The sequence below is a fragment of the Acinonyx jubatus genome, chromosome F2 (assembly GCF_027475565.1).
Source record: "Acinonyx jubatus isolate Ajub_Pintada_27869175 chromosome F2, VMU_Ajub_asm_v1.0, whole genome shotgun sequence".
NCBI lineage: Eukaryota > Metazoa > Chordata > Mammalia > Carnivora > Felidae > Acinonyx > Acinonyx jubatus.
This window is the reverse complement of record NC_069394.1, coordinates 999289-1023180: the sequence shown is the minus strand read 5'-3', so window position 1 is coordinate 1023180 and position 23892 is coordinate 999289. Positions and strand designations below refer to the sequence as shown.

Sequence of the window (23892 nt, the reverse complement as noted above, 5' to 3'; positions counted from 1 at the left end):
TACTCCAAAGGACTTTTTGTTTACGACAGCACCGCCCAGCTCCCCCTTTCCTCTATAAAAGAGTGTTCAGCTCCTTTGTTCTGAGGCCGCACCTGTGGTCTAGCCCTCCCCTGCTTGTGTTGGATTGCAATTCTCTGCTATTCCCGAACAAACCTATTTCTGCTGGTAAAATACCTGGCCTTTTAATTTTTAAGGTTAACAAGGCAATCAGGGGCTGCTGTTTGGACCCGTGGTCCGTGGGCCACTGTGGGGGGGCTGCTCTGCAGTGCCCCAAAGGCCCCATCGTGTCTGCACCCTCCTGCCAGAAGTGCACCAGCCACCCTAGCCACGGCCACCTCCTGTTCGGGCCTCTCCAACACTGGGCACCAATGTGCAACCAAAGACCCAGAAATTTCAAGAACCTTCCCTCGGTGCTCAGGATGAAGCCCCTAGCCCTTGGGCCAGTACTGAGGGTGTGCAGGGCTTGGGCTCTCCCAAGAGCTGCTGGACAACCCCCCCCCCCCAAAACATGGCTGTGGATGAATACAAACCACAACTGTGGGACGTCTTAATAACCAGCCCCTGCAGGTTGAGACTGACAACTAAATGCGGTGTGTGGCCCTGGCAGAGGGGGTGGCTGCAAAGGACACCGTGGGGACAACTGACACCATTTCAGTGGGGTCTGTGGCTCAGCTAATACTGGTTTCTCTGTACTAAGTTTCCGGGTTTGGATCATTGTTCTGGGGTAGCAGAACATCCTGTGCTCAGGAACACGAAAGGACTTAAGAGTGAAGGGACACGGCATCTTGAGCCTGATGTCAAGTGGTTTAGGGGAAAATGCAAACTCGGCTGCAGGGACTGGCAGCAGACTGCTGGTGAGTAATGGTGACCCGGGAGTTCTCTGTGCTCTGCAGCTTTTCTCCAAGTTGGAAATCACGTTCAAATTAAAAGTTACCCCCAAACCTCCAACAGGTTCAACATAAACCCCCTATGGTCCCGGTGGCGCTGGAGACACCCCTCCCCCTCTCAGGCGGGCCCTCCTGACCACAGCGCACCCCACGCTGGCCCTCCTGGCTGGTGCGACTCCTTTCCTGCTCTTACACCTTTTGTCCGCGCCGGCGACCTCCGTCTCCGTCAGCCCTGGTGGGAGGATACTGGTGCGGCCGACTTCTCTGTCCTTGCGGAGCAGCTGCGGTCAGCTGCGGACTAGAGGGACGCCGAATCCCCGCTGACATACAGGGCGAGGGGCGCATCAGGCTACTCTGAGGCTTGGAAGCCGGAACGAGCGGCCCCTGTGCCGCCGGACACGCTGCAGCGGGAAAGCAGGCCGTGCCAGAGCCCGGTGAGCGGGTCACACCTTTATTAACATTGCATTCACCAAACACCTGAGCACCGCGCGCCCTCGCCTCCGCACGCCCTCCACCGCCCCCAGCAGATTCCGGCTCCCCTTGGGGCGGCTTCCCCTGCAGCGTCAGTGTCCACGGTCTCCTGCGTCTGGGGGACGGGAAGAGCCTGGCCCCGGGACAGACTTGGCAGAGGGGGCGGTATTCTCTGAGGCCCCGTATAACGAGGCCCGCGAAGAGACCCGGGAGCCTGGGCGCGACGGGACCGAGGATGGGACCCGGGAGCCCGGGCGGGATGGGGTCGAGGACGCGGCCCGAGAGCCGGGGTGGGACGGGGTCGAGGACAGGAAGTGGGAGCCCGCGCGCAACGGGGCCTGGAATGAAGCCCCTGAACCCTCCTTCGAAGGGGCCTGTGATGGGGCCCTGGAGCCCACCCGCGGGAGCCATGTCGGGGTCTGGGAGACCCCGCGCGATGGGGCTGTGGAGGCGGCCAAGGACCCCTGATGCGAGGCGGGCCGCGCTGGTGGCGGTGGCGGTGGCGGCCGCCAGAGCGGCGGGCCCCCTGGGCCCCGGCGCAGCCAGCCATGCACACGCGCCAGGTCCCAAGTGTCCTCGTGCTCGCGCCGCAGCTGTTCACGCTGCTCCAGCAGCTGGCGCCGCGTGTCATGCAGCAGCCGGGCCCAGCGAAGCAGCCGCAGCAGCTCCTGCCGCAGGCGCGCGTTGTCAGCCTTGATGGCCTGCGTGTGCGCGACGAGCGCGCGCGCCGCCTCTCGCTCCGCGCGCCGCCCCAAGGACTGCACGCGCTGACGCGCCTCGCGCTCGAAGGCCGCCTTGTCCTCCAGGAAGCGCCTTTTCACACGGTGAAGCAGCTGCGTGTGATCCACGCGCATGTGCAGCAGCTCGCGCTCCAGCGCCCGGATCCGGGCCAACTGCTCCAGCTGCAGCGCCTGCGGCGGGGGCGCGGGTCAGCGCCCGGGCGCCGCGCGCCGCCACCCCTCCCGCCGGGCACGTCCGCGGGCGCGCGCGCACTGGCCTTGTAGGGCTGCAGCTCCTGCACCTGCCGCGCCATCCGCGCCGCGCGCGCCTCCATCTCCAGCAGCTGCGCGCGCACTCCGTTCTCGCGCCCGCGGTAGAGCGCCTCCAGCTCGGCCCGCTGCCCGTGGATCTGGGTCAGGTCCACGCGGTTCTGCTCTTCCAGCCGGACGACGGCGTGGGCGCAGCGCTGCGCGCGCGCGCTCATGTAGCTGGCGTAGAGCCGGTTCTCCTCGCGCAAGCGCAGCGCCTCGCGGTCCAGGAAGGCGTTCTCCTGCAGCATCTGGTCCACGCGCGCCTCGCAGGCGTCCAGCTGCTCCGAGAGCAGCGTGTACTCGCGCTGCAGGTACTGCGCGCGCTCCGACAGCGGCGGCTCGGCCCCGTCTCCCGCCGCGCCCGGCCGGCGCCCCGCGCTGGTCCCGAGCTGCTTCTTGGGAGCCATGGGCTGGGGCCTGGGGCACGGGCACGCGTGAGAGCACGGCCCCCAGGCCGCTGCTCCAGCTTAGCCCTTCCCTCCCACCCCCTCCCCGCCCGCCCGAAAATCCTAGCGGGGAGGGACGCGTCTCAGGGACATGAGATCGGGGGAGGCAGAGTCAGGGGCATGGGGGTCCGGGCATCGTCTCCAACCTTTACTCTTGGGCCTTTTCCGGGCCGTGGCCGTCGGTCCGTCGGGGTGTGCCCACCTTCAGTAACTTTGGCGTTCATCCTGCACGGTCTCCGTGGAGACAGAACTTAGTCGCCCTCCCCCACTCCCACCCCGTCGCTTGGGCAACGGCCCGGCTTCCCTTTCCGGCTTCTCCCTACCCCCACCGCCCGCCACTCCCTCGCCCGAAGTCGGTGCGTGACAAGCCCGTGTGCGCGCCCTGCAGAGGTCCGATCTCAGATGGGCAGGATTTTGGCTTCCGGAGGAGGACGCAGGACTTGCTTCCGAATCCGACCTAGCAGCAGCCCTAGTAGTCCCCACTGTTGGCGTGCCGGGAGACTTGGGCCCTTCGCCCAGGGGACCCTCACCGCCGGCGCCCCCATATGGGGAAATGGCGCCACAAGTTTCCGACCTCCAGGCGTGGGCAAGCCCCCCACCCCCCACCCCGTGTGAAATTTCCATATCTTGTCGGGACAGAGCTTCCCCACAGCTTATCATCTCTCTGGAGATCCTAGTTTTCTTCGAAGCACTTCGTGATTCTTTTCCCTCTTCCTGGGGGCCTCGGTGGGAGTTAGGGTTACCGGGAAGATCGCGTCCATTCGGATGTCATCCGTTGTCCACTGTATTTCTCCCTGGGATTTCCTCTGTGGGGTTCCTAAGCCCACACGTGTGCACCTGTTCAACTCATCCCACTCGCTCTTTTTTATTTATTTATTTTAATGTTTACTTGCTTTTGAGAGAGAGAGAGAGCGCATGAACAGGGGAGGGGCAGAGAGAGAAGGAGACACAGACTCCAAGGCAGGCTCCAGGCTCTGAGCTGTCAGCACAGAGCCCGACGCGGGGCTGGAACTCACGGACTGCGAGATCATGACCTGGGCCGAAGTCGGACGCCCAACCAACTGAGCCACCCAAGCGCCCCAGATACGGTGTTTTTAATAGGAAATTGGTATCTAACTTCACAGGAATGTAAGAAAAGACCAAGTAGAATCAGGGTGAAAAGCACCCGAGGCCCTGCAGTGGGGGCTCCACGGAGCCAGTGAGGATGTCTGTTCTATCTCTAGGACCTGGCGCTTCCAACCAGGGCCTCTGCTCCCGGGGCAGACGCCTGCGCTCCTCTCCCTGGCCACCCTCGAGGCCGCGCGGGGCCACCGCCCCCATTTGCCAGATTGCTACACAGGCCGCGAGGAGCGGAGGCCTGCTCTCCCCCCTCCCCCCCCCAGCCCCTCCCGGGCGTGTGTGTGTGTGTGTGTGTGTGTGTGTGTGTGTGTGTGTGTGTGTCTGGTTGGCCTCGGTCTTTTAATTTCTGGTGCGAGGCGAGGGACTCCATGCGCAGAGGATTTTAAGTCGTCCCAGCCCCCGGACTTCCCGCGGATTTGTCTCCGCTTTACGGCTGACAAATGCCTCCTCCCAGGACAGGTCCGCCGAGCGTTTTGTTCTCTTCTGCCTCCGCGTTCCTCGAGACTCGCTTCTTCCCAATTCTGCAATGTCCACGGAATAGTCTGGAGAGCCGCGGGGGCGGCCGCCCCCACCCGCGTGCAGCCGGATCACCCCCATTCTGGGCGCAGCCCCGGCCTCGCCCGCAGCCCGCGTCCCGCTCCCCCCGCCCTCAAGCCACGCCCAACCCCGGACCGGCTCCGGCCCCGCCCCTCCCCCGCGCCGGCCCCTCCCCCGCGGCTCCCCCACTTCCGTCCCCGCCGGAGTCTCGGCCGCGGGGCGCTGGGCTTCGCCGCCCACCCGCGCCGTTTAGCGGAAAGCGAGGACCCCGTTTCCTCTGCTGCCTCGCGCTTGCTCCGCGCCGCAGGCCTCGGGGCGCATAGATGGTTCCAGGCACAGTGCCTGGCCTGGAGGCAGGCCGAGATGTACCCCCAACCAGGGGCCTTTCCTGTGTTGGCGCAGAGGTGCCTCTGGCGTCCACCGGGTCCCAGCGCCGCGCACAGAGACAGCTAACCTCCGAGGGCTCAGAGTCAAAGTCAGGCTTTACCCATATTTCTCCCCCCCCTGCTTGGGGTTCTTCCCCCCCTCCCTCCGTGAATAGGGTGGTGGGGCCAAGACTGTGTCTCCCTCAGACTCAGGCTGAGGAGGGTGTGGGGTGAGGGGTCACTCACCTCTTGGGAGAACACTGAGCTGGAAAGACACTGGGAGAGAGGGGGGTGGGCTAGCTGTCTGCTCAGCTTCCGCCCAGGCTGCCCCTGCCCAGCTCTCTGCTGGGGGCTTGCCGCGGACCCCCAAGGCAGTTTCTTGGGTTGAAGCTCACACGACTCGGCAGGGTACTCGGTACCCACCGCACACGCGGCCACACCCCCCCACCCGCAGGCGAGCTTCTCAAAGGCCCACTCACCTGCCCCCGTCTTGCTGTGGCTTCTGCCTTGGACGCCCTCCCTACTCAGCTTCTGAGACTTGGGGTGAGCCCCCTTCCTCAGGAGTAGCCGGTGGTGGGGTTGGGCTGTGCTTGACCCCCGGGGTGAGCGCTGCCAGCAGCCTCCGCCTCTATTTCACAGATGGAGAAACTGAGGCACAAGGTGATTTTTTTTTGTCCCAGGACCCCTGGAGTCACGAGGGCTGTGACTTAGGCATTGGTGGCCTCTTCCTGCCGTTTACCGCCTCTTGCCAAAGCTTCCCCCCACCCCTGCCCTGTGTCCTGATGCAAGGGGCAGAGCCAGCCACTGGACCCACCCCACAGCAGCCTGAGGCCGGCATATGCCTGGCGCCCGCGACCCTTCTACCTGCCAATGCCAGCTGGACCCGTGGAATGGGTGGATTCAGGCGACACCAAAACCGGTTCTGGAAGCTCAGCTGTGGGTGGGAGGCTGACACTCAGGACAGCCAGATACTGAACAGTGGTCAGAGGAGGGGACTCTGGGGAGCCCGGTGGTAGGGATGCTCCAGCCCCACCCCAGCAGTACCTCCTCTCTTGACCAGAAGCACGGGGTGGGGGTGGGGGCGCTGATGGCGATCACCACCACAAAGGGGATGGTGGGCAGGAGCAAAGTCCAGCAGGAGAGCCTATCTACCCAGTGTGTCCTCTGGCTGGGGTCAAGCCCTGGGGAGCCCAGGCCTGGCTGTTCTCTGGACCCTGGGGGGGACCAGATCTGTCCCCTCGCCTGTGTCCTAATTTGGGTACCACCTGCGGGCCTGCCCCCCCACCCCCAGCCCCGGGAATTGGCTTTAGGCTGGGCACCAGGCAGAGACCCTTCTTCCTCAAGTGGCCTTCCCTTCACCCCAGGTACCTTGGAACCGGTGCCAGACCCACGCCAGCCTCACAGTCAGCCCCAGGTGGAAAGCCCAGATCCGGGCCACGAGGTGCGTCGGCTCCCACAGCCACGGCTGCCCCTGGAGGAAGCGCTCTGCCCTCCCCGACACATGGTGCAGGTGCCGTGAGGGCCCTGGCCGGCCTGCCACAGCTTCACAGGAGCCAAGACAGGCCCGGGCCCGCAGGAGTCGCTGGTGGGTGCAGGGAGCACACGAAGGCCAGGTGGGGCTTGTGGTGATGCTGCTGTGGTGAGCCTTGGGTCTGGCCTGCTCAAGGTCAGCGGGGTCACAGCTTGAGGGCAGGCTAATGAGCTTTGAAAGGCCTCTCTGGGACCCAGGGAGGGCCTGTAGGCTTGCCCCCCTGCCCCACGCTGAGGGGTCAAGCCAGGTAGACTGGGGCTTGGGGTGTTGCCTAGGTCAGCCGGCATGTCCCCCCTCCCCAGGAATGCCCACTACCTCTGTTTGTGAGGAAAAGGATGACAGACAGAAGGATGCCCAGTGTCCAGAGCCCCCCCGCAGGCCCCAGTGGCGATGCCCACACCCACGTCTGCAGGCTGGCTCAGAGATGCCCCTGGGAGACAGCTCTGAGGGGGAGCCCAGCCAAGGGCACACCTCCTCCGGGACCCTCATTCCCGAGTCGGACTCGTGATCTCAGAGACAACCACATCTATACCCTCAACGTGGCTTCCTGGAGTGACCTGGAGTACCTGAGTCCATAGCCCGTGCCAGGACCAGGAGAGAGGACAGGATGGCTTTGGAGACCCAGGTGCTGGAGGACTGTACCGGGCCCATTCCAGCAGCGTGGGAGAGGCTGTGCATGGGACAGTGGCTACAGCTGTGCCGCAGGTGTGGACACAGCTGTGCTATGTCTCAGACTCTGACCCTGAGGGGTGGGGGTGGGGCGCACGCACATGGACGATGAGAGGACGCGGCCTGGGAGGTGGGGACCCAGTGAGTTTGGTCTCCTGAGCTACAAGGAGGCCGGCAATGGATGAAGCAGGAAGTTCCCGCCACATCCTTTCACCCTGGGGACTTTGACCTGCCACACACCCGCTCCCTGCTGGCTCTGGGCCTTCTGGACAAGGCCTCCCCAAGCTGCTGTGATTCTCCCACGTGTCAGCTAAAAACGAACTACACAGTCCGCTTTTTAGCTAACTCCTAATGAATACTCCAGTTGATGATGCACTCCAAACGAAGCCGAGGGTGACGACCGCGTGCAACAAAATTGGTTGTCGGCTAACAATCGATGAGAAAGTAAACTCTTTTGCCCAAATTTACATCCGCGGGGGTACTGTTTGGACAAGGCACCGTGGCGCTTTGCAGACATGCGGCCCCATGAGAATACACATAACAGCAGCTTTAAAAGATACCAACTAATGGATGAATCAAATGCCCATTGAAAAACTGTCTTAATAATTACATGTAATGAAGTTCACTCAGCAGAATTCTTTATGCTGAAGCTCCCTGATGTCGGTCTGATTTTGCTTAGTGACTACACTCTCGGTGGCCAAATGGCAGGGTCAGGAACGCCTCTAGCTTGGGGTTCGTGGGGGAAGGCGAGGAAAAGAGGGACCGGCCTGTCAGTTGTCACATATCTTTGGTGCTCTGATGCCAGCCGCCCTCAGCAGGTGCACAGGACTGGGAAGAGGCTCCCGCTAACCCAGCTCATGAAGGATCCTGCTGCCCTCTCCGGGCCTTGGGCTCTTCATCAGTGGGACCGGGTCTACTTTCCTGCAGGCTGGGCAACTAGCTATCAGCCCTCCCTCCGTGCCCATCCCTGTGCCTTCTCCTCTCCCCTCAGTCCTGGTGGGCTTATAGCTTTTCCATCCGTATTTATGTTTGTTCTTGAGTATATCTGGGGAATGCTCCCACTTGTTCAGTAGATTTGCCGTTTCAGCTAAGTTATCAAATCAATTGATGTGAGGTTGTTCCTCATAAACTCTTGTTATCTTTCTAACGTTTGAAGAATTTGTAGGAATGTACTGTCTTTCATTCCTGACATTGGTAATTTCTTTCTTAGCTCTAATGAGTCTCCTTAGATTGTATTCAATTTACCTAAAGAATCAGCTTTTAATTGTATTGGTTTTTTTCTCATGCTTATACACTGCATTTCAATGATTCTTACTCTTATCATTACTTCATTCTTTCTACCTATTTGGGGTTTAATTTTGTTGTCTTTTTCTAGCCTTTTAAGGTGGAAACTAAAATTTTTGTCTTTTCTAACATGAGCATTTACAACTATAAATTCCCCTCTAAGTGCAGTTTAGCTGCACCCAGCACATTCTCACTTCACGTTCTCATTATCTTCCAGCTCAAAATAGTTTCTAACTTCCCTTGTGATTTCTTCTTTGACCCACTGTTTATTTAGATGTGTTGTTTAACCTGCAAATTTTTGGGTGGATTTTCCAAATATATTTCTGTTATCTATTTCTAATTCTGTGAGATCAGAGAACATACTTTGTGTTATTTCAATAATTTTAAATTTGTTGACCTTTGTTTTATGGTACTTAGAATATGGTTTATCTTGGTGACTATTTCATACACAATGGAAAACAGTGTGTATTCTGTTGTTGTTGGTAGATTGTTCTATAAATGCCAACTAGATCAAGTTGGACAGTCATATTGTTCAGGTCTACTATATCCTTATTTTCTGCTTGCTTGCTCTACTAATTATTGAAAAAGGAGTGTACAGTCTCCCAACTGACTTGATTATTTCTTCTTTCAGTTCTATCAGGTTTTACTTTAATGTATTTGAGAATGTATTATTAGGTTCAGACATTCTCAGGATTATATTATCTGTTGGACAGGTTGACACTTGTATCATGATGAAGTGTCCCTCTTTCTCCTGGTAATATTCCACGTTCTGAAGTCTACTTGGTCCGATATTAATATAGCCACTGAAGCTTTCTTATGATAACTATTTGTATGATCTATCTCTTTCCATCTGTCTTAGTCTATTCAGGCTGCTGTAACAATATACCACAGACTGGGTGGCTTATAAACAACAGAAATTTATTTTTCATGGTTCTGGAGGCTGGAAAGTCCAAGATTGGGGCACCAGCCTGGCTGGCTCAGTCAGTGGAGCATGTGACTCTTGGTCTCGGGGTCATGGGTTTGAGCTACACATTGGAGAGTAGAGCTTACTTAAAAAAAAAAAAAAGTCCAAGATCAAGGGGCCAGAATGGTTGCAATCTAGTGAGGGCCCTCTTCATGGTTCATGGCCAGCGCCTCTCTGTGTTCTCACATAGTGGAAGGGGTTAGGGATTTCTCTGGTGCCTGTTTTATAAGAGCACAAATTCCAGCATGAGGCTTTATTATCATGACCTGAGCACCTCCTAAAAGCACCACTTCCTGATATTACCACAATGTCTCAACATTTGAGTCCTGGGGTGAGGGCACCAATACTCAGACCACAGCATCATTCATTTAACTTCTCTATGTCTGTATACTTAAGGTGCCTTTCTTGTAGATTGCATATTCTTGGATTCTGATAAAAAAAAAAATAAGGTTGTGGGGTGCCTGGGTAGCTCAGTCACTTGAGCATCTAACTTTGGCTCAGGTTATGATTGCGGTGGTCTGTGGGTTGGAGCCCCTTATCGGGCTCTGTGCTGACAGCTCGGAGCCTGGACCCTGCTTCGGATTCTGTGTCTCCCTCGCTCTCTGCCCCTCCCCCGCTCATGCTCTGTCTCTCAAAAAAGAATAAACGTCAAGAAAAAAATTTAAACAAAAATAAGGTTATGCAACTGCTGCCTTAAAATTTTATCTATTAAGTAATCTCTACACCCAATGTGGGGCTTAAACTCATGACCCCAGATCAAGAGTCGTGCATTCTTCCTACTGAGCCAACCAGGTGGCCCCAATTGCTGCCTTTTTGTTGGAGCATTGAGACCATTTACGTTTAATGTAATCATTTACATGGTTGGGTTTAAGTATACAATCTCAGTATTTGTTTTCTATTTGTCTTACCTGTTTCTTCTTACTCCTTTTTCTCCCTTCTTTCTGATTGAGTAATTTTTAATATTTCATTTTATCTAGACTATGGGCTTATTAGCTATGTCTCTTTAGGTATGTTTTCATTTTACTTTGACAGGTTATACATCTCACCATATGTTGTTATTCTATCTACTTTAAACAGTTAACTGTCTTTTTAATGTTTTATTTGTTTATTTTTAGAAAGACAGTGCACATGCAAGAGCCATGGAGGGTGGAGAGAGAGAATCCCAAGCAGGCCCTACTCTGCTAGTGAGAGCCTGTCGTGGGGCTCGAGATCACGACCAGAGCCAAAATCAAGAGTTGGACATTTAACTGACCGAGCCACCCAGGCACCCTGGTTAACTATCTTTTTAAAAATTATTTTTAATTGTGGTAAAGAAAAACACAACATAAAAGTTACTACCTTAACTATTTTAAGTGTAAAGTTCAGTAGTGTTAAATGTATTTATATTAAGTATATTCACATGTTCACAGATCTCCAGAATTTTTTAATCTTGCAATCTGAAGCTTGATACGCATTAAACAATGACTCCCCATTCTCTCTTCCCCACAGCCCCTGTTAACCACCATTCCACTTTCTGTTTCTATGAGTTTGACTACTTTATGTGTCCGTATAAGAAGAACCGCACAGTATGTGTCTTTTTAATGTTTACTTATTTATTTTGAGAAAGAGAGAGAGAGGGAGAGAGGGAGAGAGGGAGAGAGAGAACCCAAGCAGGCTCTGTGCTGGCAGTTCGGAGCATGGCACAGGGCTTGATCCCACGAACCCAAGAGATCACAACCTGAACAGAAATCAAGAGTCAGACACTCAGCTGACTGAAGCACTCAGGCGCCCCACACAGTGTGTGTCTTTTTGTGATTGGTTTATTTCACTCAGCATAACGTCCATGTTCACTCATGTTGTAGCATATAACAAGATTTCCTTCCTTTTTGAGGGTGAATAATATTCAATTGTATGTATAGCCACATTTTGTTTATCCATCCACCAACGGACATTTGGGCTGTCTCTACCTCTTGGTTATTGTGAATAATGTTATGAAGAAGGATGTGCTAATATCTCCTTGAGACCCTGCCTTTAATTCTTTTGGATATATACTCACTTTTGGAAGTGCGATTGCTGACTCATAGAGTGGTTCTAATTTTAATTCTTTTAGGAATAATCATACTGTTTTCCATATTGGTTACACCATTTTATAATCCCACCAACAGTGTCCAAGGGTTCCAGTTCCACATCCTCACCACCAATTTTCCCATTTTCATTTTTTGTTTGCTTTGCTTTGCTTTGTTGTTTTTGTTTTTGTTCTTTGTCATCCTAATAGACATGAGGTGGTATCTCATTATGGTTGTAATTTGATTCGAGAGAGACTTCTGATGATATCGTTGAGTTATCAGGTCTAAGTGGGGCAGTCAACTATCCTTTAATGAAATTTAGTAGATGAGAAAAATGTCTCTTATATTTACCCACCTATATCCCATTTCCAGGGCTGTGTTTTTTTTTTTTTTTTATGTCAATCCAGATTTTCATCTAGAATTACTTTTCTTCATCCAAGAAAACTTTATTTTATTTTATTTTGTAGTGTGGGTCTGCAGGTGTTATATACTTCCAATTTTTTTTTCTTTGAAAAAACTATTGTCTTCATTTGAGTATATAACTCTAGATTGGCAGTGTTTTTGTTTTGTTTTGTTTATTTTTCTTTTTGTTTTTAGTGCACTAATGATGTTCTTCCTTTGTCTTCTGGCTTAAAATTATTTTCTGACAAGAACTCTAAAGTCATAGTTATTTTTGTTTCTCTGTATTTTTTTTTTGATAATTGTAGTACTTTTATCACTTTTTCAGCAATTTATTTATCATGTGCTTATTATGGCTTCCTTTGCGTTTTTCCTACTTAGGTTTCATTGAAATTCCTAGATTTGTGAGTGTATGATTTTTCCTTCAAATCTGCAAAAATTTCAGCCATTGCTCTCAATGATACTTTCTACATCGCTCTCTTTTGTTGATATGATCCCACAGGTTCTTCAGTTTAGTTTTGTTTTTTTCCCCTCTGTTTCAACGTGGATAGTTCCCATTGCTGTGTCTTCAAGTTCACTGATATCTCTTCTGCTGTTAAGTTCATCCAATGAATTTTCGCGTCAGAGATTTTATTTTTCAACTCTAGCAAGTTCTTTTTTATAACTCCTCATCTCATCATATTCATGTCTTTCTTTAAATCCCTGGGCATGTTTATAACAGCTATTTCTTTTTTTTTATTTTATTTATTTTTAACTTTTATTTATTTTTGAGACAGAGAGAGACAGAGCATGAACTGGGGAGGAGCAGAGAGAGAGGGAGGCACAGAATCTGAAACAGACTCCAGGCTCTGAGCTGTCAGCACAGAGCCCGACGCAGGGCTCGAACTCACGGACCGTGAGATCATGACCTGAGCCGAAGTCGGACGCCCAACCGACCGAGCCACCCAGGTGCCCTATAACTGCTAATTCTTAAGTCATTGCCAATTCCGTCATCTCTGTCACTTATGGGTCTAGTTCTGCTTTTCTCCTCGGTCTGGGTCATGTGTTCCTCCTTCCTCATAAGCTTTGTAACTTTTTTATTGAGGTGAAATTCACATAAAATTACCTACATTAAAGTATACATCTCAGTGGCATTTGGTACATTCACAGTGTTAAGTAACCACTACCTCGATCTTACAAAACGTTTTCATCATCCTAAAGGGAACCTGTATCCACTAAGTAGTCACTACCCATTCCTCTTCCCAACCCCCTCTCCCCCCGGGAAACCACCTATCTGCTCTCTGTCCCTATACACGTACTTATTCTGAATATTTCATATATGTGGCATTGTATGTGTGACTTTTTGAATCTAACCTCTTTCACTTAGCACAATGTTTCTAAGACTCACCACATTGTAACATGTAGCCATACTTCAGTCCTTTTTTCTAAAATTTTTTAAATGTTTATTATTTTTGAGAGAGAGAGAAAGCATGGGTGGGGGAGGGCAGAGAGAGAGAGAGACAGAGAGAGAGAGAGAGAGAGAGAGACATGGGATCTGAGGCAGGCTCCGGGCTCTGAGCTGTCAGCACTGAGCCTGACGCGGGGCTGGAACTCACAAACTGAGAGATCATGACCTGAGCCGAAGTTGGAAGCTCAACTGACCGAGCCACCCAGGCGCCCCTTTGATGTGTCCCTTTAAAGAGTGTTGACATTTTCTGGCAAGCATTTAAGCTCTGTTTGTATAATCTTGTTCCTTTCAAGGCTTGTTCTCCACACTCATGATGGGTGTGGAGTAGGCTTTAGTCTAGAGCTGGTTCAGTCACTTTACTGAGATGTGACCTGTCTCGGCTCTCTCCTGAATGCTCTGGTGTCCAACGTGGCTTCTTGGCAGTTAACGACCTCCCTACCTAAGTGAAACCTGAGAGTTGTTCAGCAACTCCCACACCTCCAGGCCCCACCCCCTGCCGCCAAGTTGTTCTTTGCCTGGACTTGATGGCAGTAGGCCAGGTTCGAGGACCCAGGGGATCCTATAGGACCAGCCAGGACTCTCCTTGGCTTCATGAAGGACGCAGGACGGAAATCAAACATGAGTCAACAGGAAGTGAGAGCAGACATTATTGAAGATACAGGGAGACCAGATACAGACAGAGCATCTGGGAGACTCAGAAAGGACAGGACCATGAGTCTCATCTTTGTCTGGGGTTTGGGTTTTCTTTTGTTTTATTTAAAAAAAAAAAAAAAGATTTTTTGTTGAATGCTCAGCTGACTGAGCCCCTATTTTTGTCTCATTTAAAATAATTTTTTTTAATGTTTACTTATTTCTGAGAGTGGAAGAGAGACAAAGCACGATTGGGGAAGGGGCAGAGAGAGAGGGAGACACAGAATCCGAAGCAGGCTCCAGCCTCTGCACTGACAGCAGAGAGCCTGATACGGGGCTCAAACTCATGAACCGTGAGATCGTGACCCAAGCTGAAGTCAGATGCTTAACCGACTGAGCCACCTGGGCGCCGTTTTATTTTTAAGTAAACTCTACACCCAACGTGCGGCTCAAACTCACAACCCCAAGATCAAGAGTCACATGCTCTAACGACTGAGCCAACCAGGTGCCCCTGGGTCTGGGGTTTCACTGAGGATGGTGGTCTGGTGTAGGTGTCTTCTCTGGCATCCAGGAACTGGTCAGAACAAACACCAGGGCATAGGGGTTATTCCTGAGAGCCAGGAGGTCTTGGCCTGGAGATCTGACTTGGAGGTCTGGCTTGGAGGTCTTGGCACGGAGGTCTTGGCATGGAGGTCTTGGCATGGAGGTCTGGCTTGGTGGTCTGGCTTGGAGGTCTTGGGATGGAGGTCTTGGCATGGAGATCTGGTTTGGTGGTCTTGGCATGGAGGTCTTGGCATGGAGGTCTGGCTTGGTGGTCTGGCTTGGAGGTCTTGGCATGGAGGTCTTGGCTTGGAGGTCTTGGCATGGAGGTCTTGGCATGGAGATCTGGCTTGGTGGTCTGGTTTGGTGGTCTTGGCATGGAGATCTGGCTTGGTGGTCTGGCTTGGAGGTCTTGGCATGGAGGTCTTGGCATGGAGGTCTGGCTTGGAGGTCTTGGCATGGAGGTCTTGGCATGGAGGTCTGGCTTGGTGGTCTGGCTTGGAGGTCTTGGCATGGAGGTCTGGCTTGGTGGTCTGGCTTGGTGGTCTGGCTTGGAGGTCTTGGCATGGAGGTCTGGCTTGGTGGTCTGGCTTGGTGGTCTGGCTTGGAGGTCTTGGCATGGAGGTCTTGGCATGGAGGTCTGGCTTGGTGGTCTGGCTTGGAGGTCTTGGCTTAGAGGTCTTGGCATGGAGGTCTGGCTTGGTGGTCTGATTTGGTGGTTTTGGCATGGAGTCTTGGCATGGAGGTCTGGCTTGGTGGTCTGGTTTGGCGGTCCTGGCATGAAGGTCTGGCTTGGTGGTCTTGGCATGGAGGTCTGGCTTGGAGGTCTGGCTTGGTGGTCTTGGCATGGAGGTCTGGCTTGGTGGTCTGGTTTGGTGGTCTTGGCATAAAGGTCTGGCTTGGTGGTCTTGGCATGGAGTCTTGGCATGGAGGTCTGGCTTGGTGGCCTCACTTGGAGGTCTGAGTTGGAGGTCTGGCATGGAGGTCTGGCATGGAGGTCTGGCTTGGAGGTCTGACATTGATGTCTGGAATACACATGTAATGACTTCGTCAGGTCATTCTCACCCAATCCTTCCTTAGACATTCTGTTCTAGAGAAATCATGAATTCCTTGTCCCTTACAAGGAGGATGTACACTGTTTGCATTCTGAGGCATGTGTAGAGTGGGGTGCGGGCCCTACCAAGAACAGCAGTAGCGGGGCGCCTGGGTGGCTCCATCGGTTAGAGGCCTGACTTCAACGGGGGTCATGATCTCAAGGTTCTGGAGGTTTCAGTCCCACCTTAAGCTCTGTGCTGACAGCTTAGGGTTCTGTGTCTCCCCTCTCTCTGCTCCCTCCCTATTCGTGCTCTCTCTCTCTCTGTCTCTCAAAAATAAATAAACGTTAAGAGAAAAAAAAAGAAGGGAAGCAGGAAAAGGAGCAAAAAGCAGATTTGTATGGAGTCCCTCAGCTTCCCCGTCTCAGCCTGGGGGGACCTTCTCCCACTCCTCCCCAGACACAGGCCGGCCCTGGAATCGCAGGACCCTGTTTGTTCCTGTTTTGCCAAGATCGCGGTCCTGCGCCGCTGGGTGCCCAACCTACAGACAGTTGTTTCACATGTTTTGTCCAGTTTTCCAGCTGTTTCCCGGGGGAGGGCGCGTCCAGTGCTGGTGACTCGGTCGGAACGGAAGAACGGCCTCTCTCGGTCCTTCCGGGTTTCTTTCCCCTGTTTGCTCTCCGCGCCCTCCAACTTCACACCGTGTTACGATTGAAGTGGCACACACTGCAGGTACACGACTGAGACACTTCAGACCTAAGTGTGCACCCTGAGCGCGTCCGCACAACCCAGCGCTTCTGAGGCCTTGGGAAGCTCTGGGGGGCTCGCAACCGCGCCCCTCGGCTCCCCCCGCCTCTCCACGCTGGGCGACGCATTTTCTGCAGCTCTGGAAAAACGGAATCACACAGCGGGGTTCGCGAGAAGTCTGGCCTAGTGGGCCGACCGCCTCCGAGGCCCAGCGTGTGTGTGCGCAGGCGCTTCTCCCTTGTTTGCTGAGCCCCGCGCCACCGTAGGCGCAGCGGCCTGTTGTGTATCCACTCCTGTCTCAAATTCGGGTCGTTTCCAGTCCGGGGCTGCTACGAACATTCGTGCGTGATTCTCCGTGTGGACCCAAGTTTTCATTTCTCTTGGGCAAGCACCCAGGGAAGAACGCCGGGGTCACGGTGAATTTACGCTCAAGGAACTGCAAAGAGGCGGTCGGGAGGGAGAGAGCATGCCTGGCTCCGCAGTCCGTCTTCAGAGGCCCCGGGGCCCAGCCGGGGTGGGGGGCGCAAAGGGGCAGCGGGACCAGGGAGGGGGAGGTGGCCGCCGTGGGGCGGCGGGGACCGGGGGGGGGGGGGGGGGGGGGGGAAGGGAGAGGGGGGCGTGGGGAGCGCAGCGGGGGCGGGGTTACGGGGTGGGAGGAGGGTCGGGGGTGCTGCGGAGGCGGGGTTACAGGGTACGGGTAGAGGCGTGGGGACCGCAGCGGGGGCCTGGGAGGGAACGGGGTGCGGAAGTTGAGGTGGGAGCGCGGCGGGGGCGGAGCCAGGAGGCAGTAAGGCGGGCGGGGACGGGGCGGCCGGGAGGGGCTCTGGGCCTATCCGGATCGGGCGGGGCTTGGGCCGTAGATCCCGCCCCACGCCAGCGCCGCGGAGGCGCAAGGGAGGGGTATCACCACGCCCTCCCCCCCTCCCCCCCCAGTTTCCAAGGCAACCGGGTTCAACAGTTTCTGCGCTGCCGGCGTCTGGAGGCCCCCGGGCGCCCACCGGTCGGCATGTGCGCCGCGGAGGTGGACCATCAAGTTGCCCAAAGATACCTGCTCAAGCGGCGGCTGGGGAAGGGGGTGAGCCCGGCACCTGCAGGGAGGGGGAAGGTCCAGTCGGCGGTCTGTTCCCTCCGACGCGGCCAGGGATCCCTGGGCTCACGTCCTGTTTCCTCCGTGGACGGGAGGGTGGCTTGGGCAAGCCACCGAGCCCCTCGGGCCTCAGTTTCCTGTAGGGGGGCTCTAACAGCGCCCACTGCAAGTGAACCTGTCGCCTGGCTCTAGGTTCACAGCGGCCTCAGGTCAGAGGGATGGTGGACAAACCCTTTCCCCCGCCCACGTCCCCTGCTCCCAGCTGCCTCTCCTGGGGCCCATAGAACACTAAGGAGGCCGGGCCCACCCACTCCAATCACTAAAGGCGATGGGTGGGTCCCAAGCCTGGCCCAGGAAGGGCCTGAGCGGGTAAATGGGCACGGAGTGAACCACATGTGAGCGATTGTGCGTTTGTGTGTGACAGCATGTGGGATTGTGTACAAGAGTGTTTGTGAAGGTGTGTGACTGGGTGGGTGGTATTGGGGAGAAGAGAAAGCACGGTCCAAACAGCACAGACAGCAGGTGCAAAGGCCCTGAGGCAAGAACCTGCTGGCTGTGGGGAAACAGCAGAGTTGATGTGATGTGAACTGGTTAAGAGTAACTACGGGAGGGCTGGGATCACCTGTGGCTTTGGGGGAACTGCAGAGATTTCTGGGCATGACACGGAGTGGTAGCAGACATTGGTGCCGCTTTACAAGGCTCACGCTGCCTGCTGTGTAGAGGACAGACTGTAGTGTGGGCTAGGGAGGCCAGTTAAGAGGTTAGTGTAGCGATCCAGGCAAGTGATGGGGGAGAGGCAAGAGTCCCAGGTGGGGCAGCAAGAGGTCAGATTCTGATGAAGTTTGGAGGTGGAGCGGACAGGATTTGCTGATAGGCTGGATGCAGGGTGTGAAAGAGGGGAGGGGTGCCCAGAACAGGCTTTGGCTTCCACCCTGAGTCTCCCTTTTGTAACCTTATTTCTTCCTGGAGCCTAGCTTCTCATCACCATCTTCTGGAAAACCGGGGGGGCCGGGGGGGGGGCTGCTGCAGCAGCCTTAGCAGCCCGCAGCTGTGGGGACCTTGCCCGGAGCCATAGGCCCTCACCACACCCGCACTCCCTCCCGGGAGCCTCAGGCAGCCTGCTGGGCAGGGGAGGGCTGGACAGGAGGCTGGCCCCGTGCCCAGCAAGCTGACCACCGTCCTCGCAGGCCTACGGCATTGTGTGGAAGGCAGTGGATAGGAGGACTGGCGAAGTTGTGGCCATCAAGAAAATCTTCGATGCCTTTAGGGATAAGACGGACGCCCAGGTGAGTGGAGAGGAGGCGTGAGGGCAAGGGCAGGGGTGCGGGGGGGGGGACCCCTTCTGCCTTGGTGCCTGGAAGCTCCAATGTATTTCTGAAGCCGATTCACAGCAGGTCTCTATAATTGCTCAGACATGACCTGAACCTGTGGTCCAGCAGGTGTGGGTGACGTCTGTCAATCCCTGTGGATCCTTTCGAGAAATGAGCTTCCAGGGAGCCTGGGTGGCTCAGTTAGTTAAGCGTCTGACTCGTGATTCCCGCCCTGGTCATGATCTCATGATTTGTGAGACTGAGCCCAGCATAGGGCTCTGCTAGCCTCGGAGACTGCTTACGATAGTCTTCCTCTGCACCTCTCCTGCTCACACAGGTGCTCTCTTTTTCTGTCTTTCCAAAAAAAAAAAAGGAGGCGGGCTTCCTTCTCGCCCCATACTTATGCTCAAATTTCTGTCTCATTCCAGAGAACATTCCGGGAAATCATGCTGCTCCAGGTGAGCAGCCCAGGCCACCTGGCAGCCCCTCCAGGTGCAGGTTCTCCCAGCAAGGTGGGGGGGAAACCCAGATCTGCGTCCCCCCCAAAGCACACAGCCCCTGGCTCTCTCCTCAGCAACTTGGGGACCATCCTAACATCATCCGCCTCCTGGACGTGATCCGGGCGGAGAACGACAGGGACATTTACCTGGTGTTTGAGTCTATGGGTAAGTGAGGCCTTCTCACCCTCCAGCCTCACCTCAGTCCTGGTCCAGGACCCTCCAATGGCCTGGATCCCTTTACATGTCCCTCTGCGGCCGGGTCACCACAGTGGTCAGTTGTCACCCAGAACAGTTTCTTGGTGTGGCTGGTGCATGGTCAGCGCCTGGGCCTGGCAGTGACCCCTCGAGCCCACCTCCATGAGGCTCCTGCTTTTTCCACTGTTTGCAACTGTTTTTCCTTTTTCTACCCATGTTATAAAACAAAGCAACATGAAATAAAGTATTAAAAATCACCCCAGAAACTGTTATTGCTGTGCTGACAAAGACAGAACAGGCCTGAAGAAGCCTGCTAGAGCCACTGGGAAGCGTGTGTACCCAGGACAGGGTTAGGAACAGGGCTCTGAGGGTGGCCGGTGCCACCTGGGGACCGCGACCGGGGGAGGGCTGAGCACCCCACAAGGGTCAAAGGTGGGGCAGACTTGTCCAGTGTCCCCAGGCCCCCCAGACTGACCTGCGTGCTCCCCCAGACACTGACCTGAACGCCGTCATCTGTAAGGGCAGGCTGCTGAAGGACGTCCACAAGCGCTTCATCATGTACCAGCTCCTGCGGGCCACCAAGTTCATCCACTCAGGAGGCGTCATCCACCGGGACCAGAAGGTGCCACCCACAGTCCAGTCACGGCTGCCCCCCAGCATGTGCACCCACCATTAGCCCTCAGCCCACCTCCTCTCCTGCAGCCGTCCAACATTCTCCTGGACGCCAGCTGCTTGGTGAAACTCTGTGACTTTGGTCTCGCTCGCCCTCTTGGGGGCCTCCCTGAGGGGCCTGAGGGCCCGGCCCTGACAGATTACGTGGCCACACGCTGGTACCGGGCTCCAGAGGTGCTGCTGTCCTCGAGCTGGTAACAGCGTCGCCCCCTCCCCCTGCAGTACCTCCTATGTCTTCTCACCCAGCCAAGGCCCCAAGGCCTTCCTGTGCCCTCACTTTGTGCCCTCACCGGCCCCCTCCTAGCACCCCAGGCCCTGCCCCTTTGAGTGTCTCTCCTCCTCCCTCCACATCTACCTCTGGGGTCCCCCCCCAAGCCTCCACCCCTTCCTGCCCCAGGTACACCCCTGGGGTGGACATGTGGAGTCTGGGCTGCGTCCTGGGGGAGATGCTTCGGGGGAGACCCCTGTTCCCAGGCACATCTACACTCCACCAGCTGGAGCTGATCCTGGAGACCATCCCGCCTCCATCCAAGGAGGGTGAGTATGTGTACAGGGGCCTGCTGGGCACCGGGGATCCCAAGGGTCAGAGCACACAGCTCTGGGGGCACAGCACGTGATGGGCCAGGACTAGTAGGGAGGAGTCTGGGGAAGAGGGGTGGGGAAGGTCCAAAGTTTCAGGAAAACCGGAAAGGGCAGGCCCCACACATGGCAGGCCCAGGGAGGAGCTGCTGGGGGCTTTGGGAAAGCAACTGGACAGGTCTGCAAGGCGGGCAGGGCCTGGCCACAGGTCCTTGAGGGCCGAGCGGTGCTCATAAAGGGTCCAGCTGAGCGGCTGAGGAATGGGGGCCGGGCAGGGGAGGTTGGGGGTTGGGGGAAGATGTGGAGGAAGGTAGGCTGCAGCAGAGGTAGGTAGCTTAGGTGGGGGTGGGGGGGTGGGGTGGGGAGGGTCTGTCCTTGTTCCTGGGGGAGGGAGCAGAGCAAGAGAGGGGAAGGACCAGGTGGGGAAGTCGGGGAAGGGGTTCTTCCATGGAGGTGGGAGTGCCCGGATGTGGAGTGCACGCGTGGGGGTGTAAGTGTGCAAGGGCCAGCACACGGGTGGGGCACGAATCCGGATACTGAAGGTTTGAGTCCTGGCAGACTGCCGCAGCCCTGCAGAGAGGCCACTCCATGGGGCGGGAAGAACGACTGGCCCCAGACCTCCCTGAGCCGCCCGCCCCCCTGGGCCAGGCCCCCCTGACCACACACCACCTCTGTCCACCCTCCCTGCAGACCTCCTGGCTCTCAGCTCAAGCTTCAGCGCCGCAGTCCTGCCCTGCCTGGGGTCCCGGTGAGCGGGGCTGCTGAGGAGCCTGGCTCGCACTCCTCATGTAAATTTGCTGGCCAGTCTGCCCGCCCAGACCCGGGCCCTGGCCTGCGGATGGCAGGCCCAAACCCAGCGAGGTGGAACTTCCAGCACCGCCCGGCTTGGCCTGGGGGCATGGGCAGGCCCGCGGGAACTGCGCGGGGCATGGAGAGCAAGGGACCAGAGGCCGAGGCAGGGAGGGGTCGGCCATCAGTGCCATGCTGCCTTGGGGTGTCGTGTGGGGAGGGGAGATGCACGGAGGCAGTTAAGTGGCGCTGGGCGGAGGATGGGGAGGGGCCCGCCCTGGAAAGGGGACAATATGCAGGCACCTACAGGCCACGGCAGACGCTGGACGCCCTCCTGCCGCCAGACACCCCCCCGGAGGCCCTGGATCTCCTCAAGGGACTCCTGGTATTTGCCCCGGGCAAGCGGCTTAGCGCAGCGCAGGCGCTGCGGCACCCCTACGTGCAGAGGTAGGGGCGGGGTCCCCTGGCCCAGCTCCTGCTTTGCCGGTCTTGTCTTGGGTGTTGGGTCCCGGACCTGGGCTCGGCGGAGAGGCCGTCTTGACCGCAGCCCGAGGCTGGCTCCCCACAGGTTCCACTGTCCCGCTCGCGAGCAGACCCTGGATGCGGCTGTGCGGCTCCCGGTGCTCGAAGGAGTTCAGCTGTCAGCGCCTGAGTACCGCAGCCGCGTCTATCAGGTGCTCCGGTCCGCGACCACGATCTTCCCACACCCACGCTCACCCTCGGGTCCCCCCTTCCCCCCCCCCCCCCGCCTCAGCGACCCCCAGAACCCTCTACACCCACGCCGTCCACCTCTGAGCGCCCCTCGCCTCCCGCAGATGATCCTGGAGCGCAGGGGCGGTGGCCCCGTCCCGAGAGGGAAGGGCCCGGGGGGCACGCCCCCGGGGACGGAGCCCAGCGCCCCCCGGGCCCAGGCGCGCCTGCGCTCACCCAGAGCCGTCCCTCAGCTGTCCCCGGGCTCGTCCTCGCAGAAGCCCGGTGCCGATGCCCAGAGCAGCCTGGGTCAGCAGTCCGCACACGGTGTGTGCCCCGTCCCCCCGGAGCGCGGCCCCTGACCCTTCTGGGTGGAGCCACCGAGGGTCCGCAGCGCCGGACTAACACCGGGGGTTGGTCTTCAGACCCCACAGACGTTCCCTGCGGAGCCGAGAACCTTCCCCGGCCGGACGTGGCGCCCCTGCTCCAGCCCCCGCCCCCAGGGGGCCTCGGGAGGGCGGAAAGGCCCCCTGGGGTGACGGCACAGGCCCCCTCGGGCCACTCGTGGGTAGGTTGACCGGGGAGGGCCCCTCTCACTGTACTTCCGAGGGCGGCGCCCGGTGGGGCGGTGACCCTGTGACGCGCCCCCTCCCAGGTGAAGCCCAGCGTGAAGGGGGCGGCGCCCTCCCTGGCCTCTCAGGCCGCCGCCCGGGTGGCCGTCCAGGCCCTGATCCGGAGCGACTGGAATCCGGGCCGTGGGGTGAGGGCGAGCGGCGCGCGACGGGTGAGCCCGCCCGGCCCCCCGACCGCTCCCCCCGCCCCCCGGCCCCGCCCCCTCGCGCGGCCCCCAGACTGCGCGCGGGTCCCTCGCGGGCTTCCTGCGGATGCGCGGCCCGATCCCCGGCCGGGCCGGAGGATGTTCGGCGCCTCGGCCTGGCAGGGGGTGCAGGGGGCCGCGAGGGCCGCGCTCGGGGGCTATTCTCAAGCCTACGGTACCGTCTGCCATTCGGCGCTGGGCCGCCTGCTCCTGCTGCCGGGCCCCGCGCGTAAGCCGCCCTGCCAGCCCGCGACCTAGCTCCTGTGCTCAGCCCGCGTCCCTCGCCCAGCCCTGGATCTGCCCCCGAGTGCCCCGTGCTACCCACCCCCTCCTGCCCGCTCCCCCTTTTGCCTGCCCACACCCTTGAGTTCCAGGGAGCTTGTCCAGCCGTCTCTGGGGGAGTGGGAGAGGTCCCCACCCACCCCCAGCCACTTCCTCCAATAAAGTCGTGTTTGGCCAGTCTCCCTGTTCATCTTTTGTCCTCAGTGAGGGACTCCCTCCGAGGCCACGGAGTCCACCCCCTTCCGAGAACCCAGATGTCTAGTATAGAGTCTATGAGAAGCTGCGTGGCCCCCCTCTGCCCAGCGCCCAGTGCTTTCCCTCTAGGCTCACGTCACCAAAGGCTAGCCCGGGGGCGGGGGGGGGGGCTCCTTGGGTCCAGCTTCCCGTCCTCTGTCCACAAATGCTCTGGGGACTGCGTGGTGCCCATCAGAGGGACCGCGCTGTCCCCAGGGGTTCCTGGAAGGGCAGGGGCTCGTGCACCTGCTGCCTGGATGCAAGCCATCCCACGACTGCATTTGTGACCGTGAGCCAGATGTTGGGGTGGTGCCCCGGGGTACAGCTCCTGACTGGCTGTTGTTGCCGACCCCAGCCACCTCTGTCACCAACAGTGACTGGCAGCTGGTTTGTCCTGGCGGGGGGGTGGGTCCAGGGTGTGGGAGCTGAAGAGATCCAAGGGGCCTGGTGGGCACCTGTCTCATGGCTCCAAGGTGCCTGGCACCACACCTGACCCTGGGCAGGGGTTGGAACACAGGGGAGGCTGTTTTCCGGCTGCCTGGTGGCAGCTCCCAGTCTAAAGTGTGCGGCCTTTGCTGTGCTGGGGGCGGG

General features: G+C 57.3%; 4 protein-coding genes across 8 annotated transcripts in view; 2 read left to right on the top strand and 2 right to left on the bottom strand.

Annotated features, from left to right (window-relative positions):
- Positions 1 to 2304, top strand: part of GSDMD (gasdermin D) — a 101291-nt gene extending 98987 nt beyond the window's left edge. The window contains exon 12 of the mRNA XM_053208324.1: positions 2292 to 2304. The gene's annotated coding sequence lies outside the window, so the exon portion shown is untranslated. The remainder of the gene's footprint in view (positions 1 to 2291) is intronic.
- Positions 1394 to 3090, bottom strand: CCDC166 (coiled-coil domain containing 166). Its single transcript, XM_027063702.2, has 2 exons — positions 2356 to 3090; positions 1394 to 2269 (listed from the first exon to the last, which is right to left on the bottom strand). Exons 1-2 carry the CDS (start codon positions 2794 to 2796, stop codon positions 1451 to 1453), a joined length of 1260 nt encoding a protein of 419 aa, XP_026919503.1. The 5' UTR covers positions 2797 to 3090; the 3' UTR covers positions 1394 to 1450.
- A 10836-nt stretch (positions 3091 to 13926) lies between these two features.
- On the bottom strand, positions 13927 to 16739 carry LOC113600519 (uncharacterized). Its single transcript, XM_053208328.1, has 2 exons — positions 15285 to 16739; positions 13927 to 15217 (listed from the first exon to the last, which is right to left on the bottom strand). Exon 2 carries the CDS (start codon positions 15211 to 15213, stop codon positions 14404 to 14406), a length of 810 nt encoding a protein of 269 aa, XP_053064303.1. The 5' UTR covers positions 15214 to 15217; positions 15285 to 16739; the 3' UTR covers positions 13927 to 14403.
- A 224-nt stretch (positions 16740 to 16963) lies between these two features.
- On the top strand, positions 16964 to 23261 carry MAPK15 (mitogen-activated protein kinase 15). 5 transcript variants are annotated; one of them, XM_027063699.2, is made up of 13 exons: positions 16964 to 17221; positions 18421 to 18519; positions 18972 to 19001; positions 19118 to 19208; positions 19730 to 19860; positions 19941 to 20104; positions 20308 to 20447; positions 21180 to 21237; positions 21588 to 21725; positions 21847 to 21952; positions 22094 to 22295; positions 22394 to 22536; positions 22624 to 23261. In XM_027063699.2, exons 1-13 carry the CDS (start codon positions 17153 to 17155, stop codon positions 23041 to 23043), a joined length of 1791 nt encoding a protein of 596 aa, XP_026919500.1. In that variant the 5' UTR covers positions 16964 to 17152; the 3' UTR covers positions 23044 to 23261. The 5 variants fall into 5 exon arrangements, with proteins under 5 accessions (XP_026919500.1, XP_026919499.1, XP_026919498.1 ...); XM_027063697.2 differs by lacking the exon at positions 19941 to 20104 and having other exon boundaries at positions 16968 to 17221; positions 21180 to 21725; positions 22624 to 23260; XM_053208322.1 differs by lacking the exons at positions 16964 to 17221; positions 18421 to 18519 and having other exon boundaries at positions 19764 to 19860.
- Positions 23262 to 23892: the final 631 nt, after the last annotated feature.

Excerpts from the sequence above, each read along its gene's own strand:
- LOC113600519 (XM_053208328.1), bottom strand. The coding sequence starts at position 15,213 with ATGCCAAGACCACCAAGCCAGACCTCCAAGCCAGACCTCCATGCCAAG.
- CCDC166 (XM_027063702.2), bottom strand. The coding sequence starts at position 2,796 with ATGGCTCCCAAGAAGCAGCTCGGGACCAGCGCGGGGCGCCGGCCGGGC. Across the intron at positions 2,270-2,355 it reads AGGAGCTGCAGCCCTACAAG|GCGCTGCAGCTGGAGCAGTT; the intron begins GCCAGTGCGCGC and ends CCCCCGCCGCAG.
- MAPK15 (XM_027063697.2), top strand. The coding sequence starts at position 17,153 with ATGTGCGCCGCGGAGGTGGACCATCAAGTTGCCCAAAGATACCTGCTC. Across the intron at positions 18,520-18,971 it reads GGGATAAGACGGACGCCCAG|AGAACATTCCGGGAAATCAT; the intron begins GTGAGTGGAGAG and ends GTCTCATTCCAG. Across the intron at positions 20,448-21,179 it reads CCCGCCTCCATCCAAGGAGG|ACCTCCTGGCTCTCAGCTCA; the intron begins GTGAGTATGTGT and ends CCCTCCCTGCAG.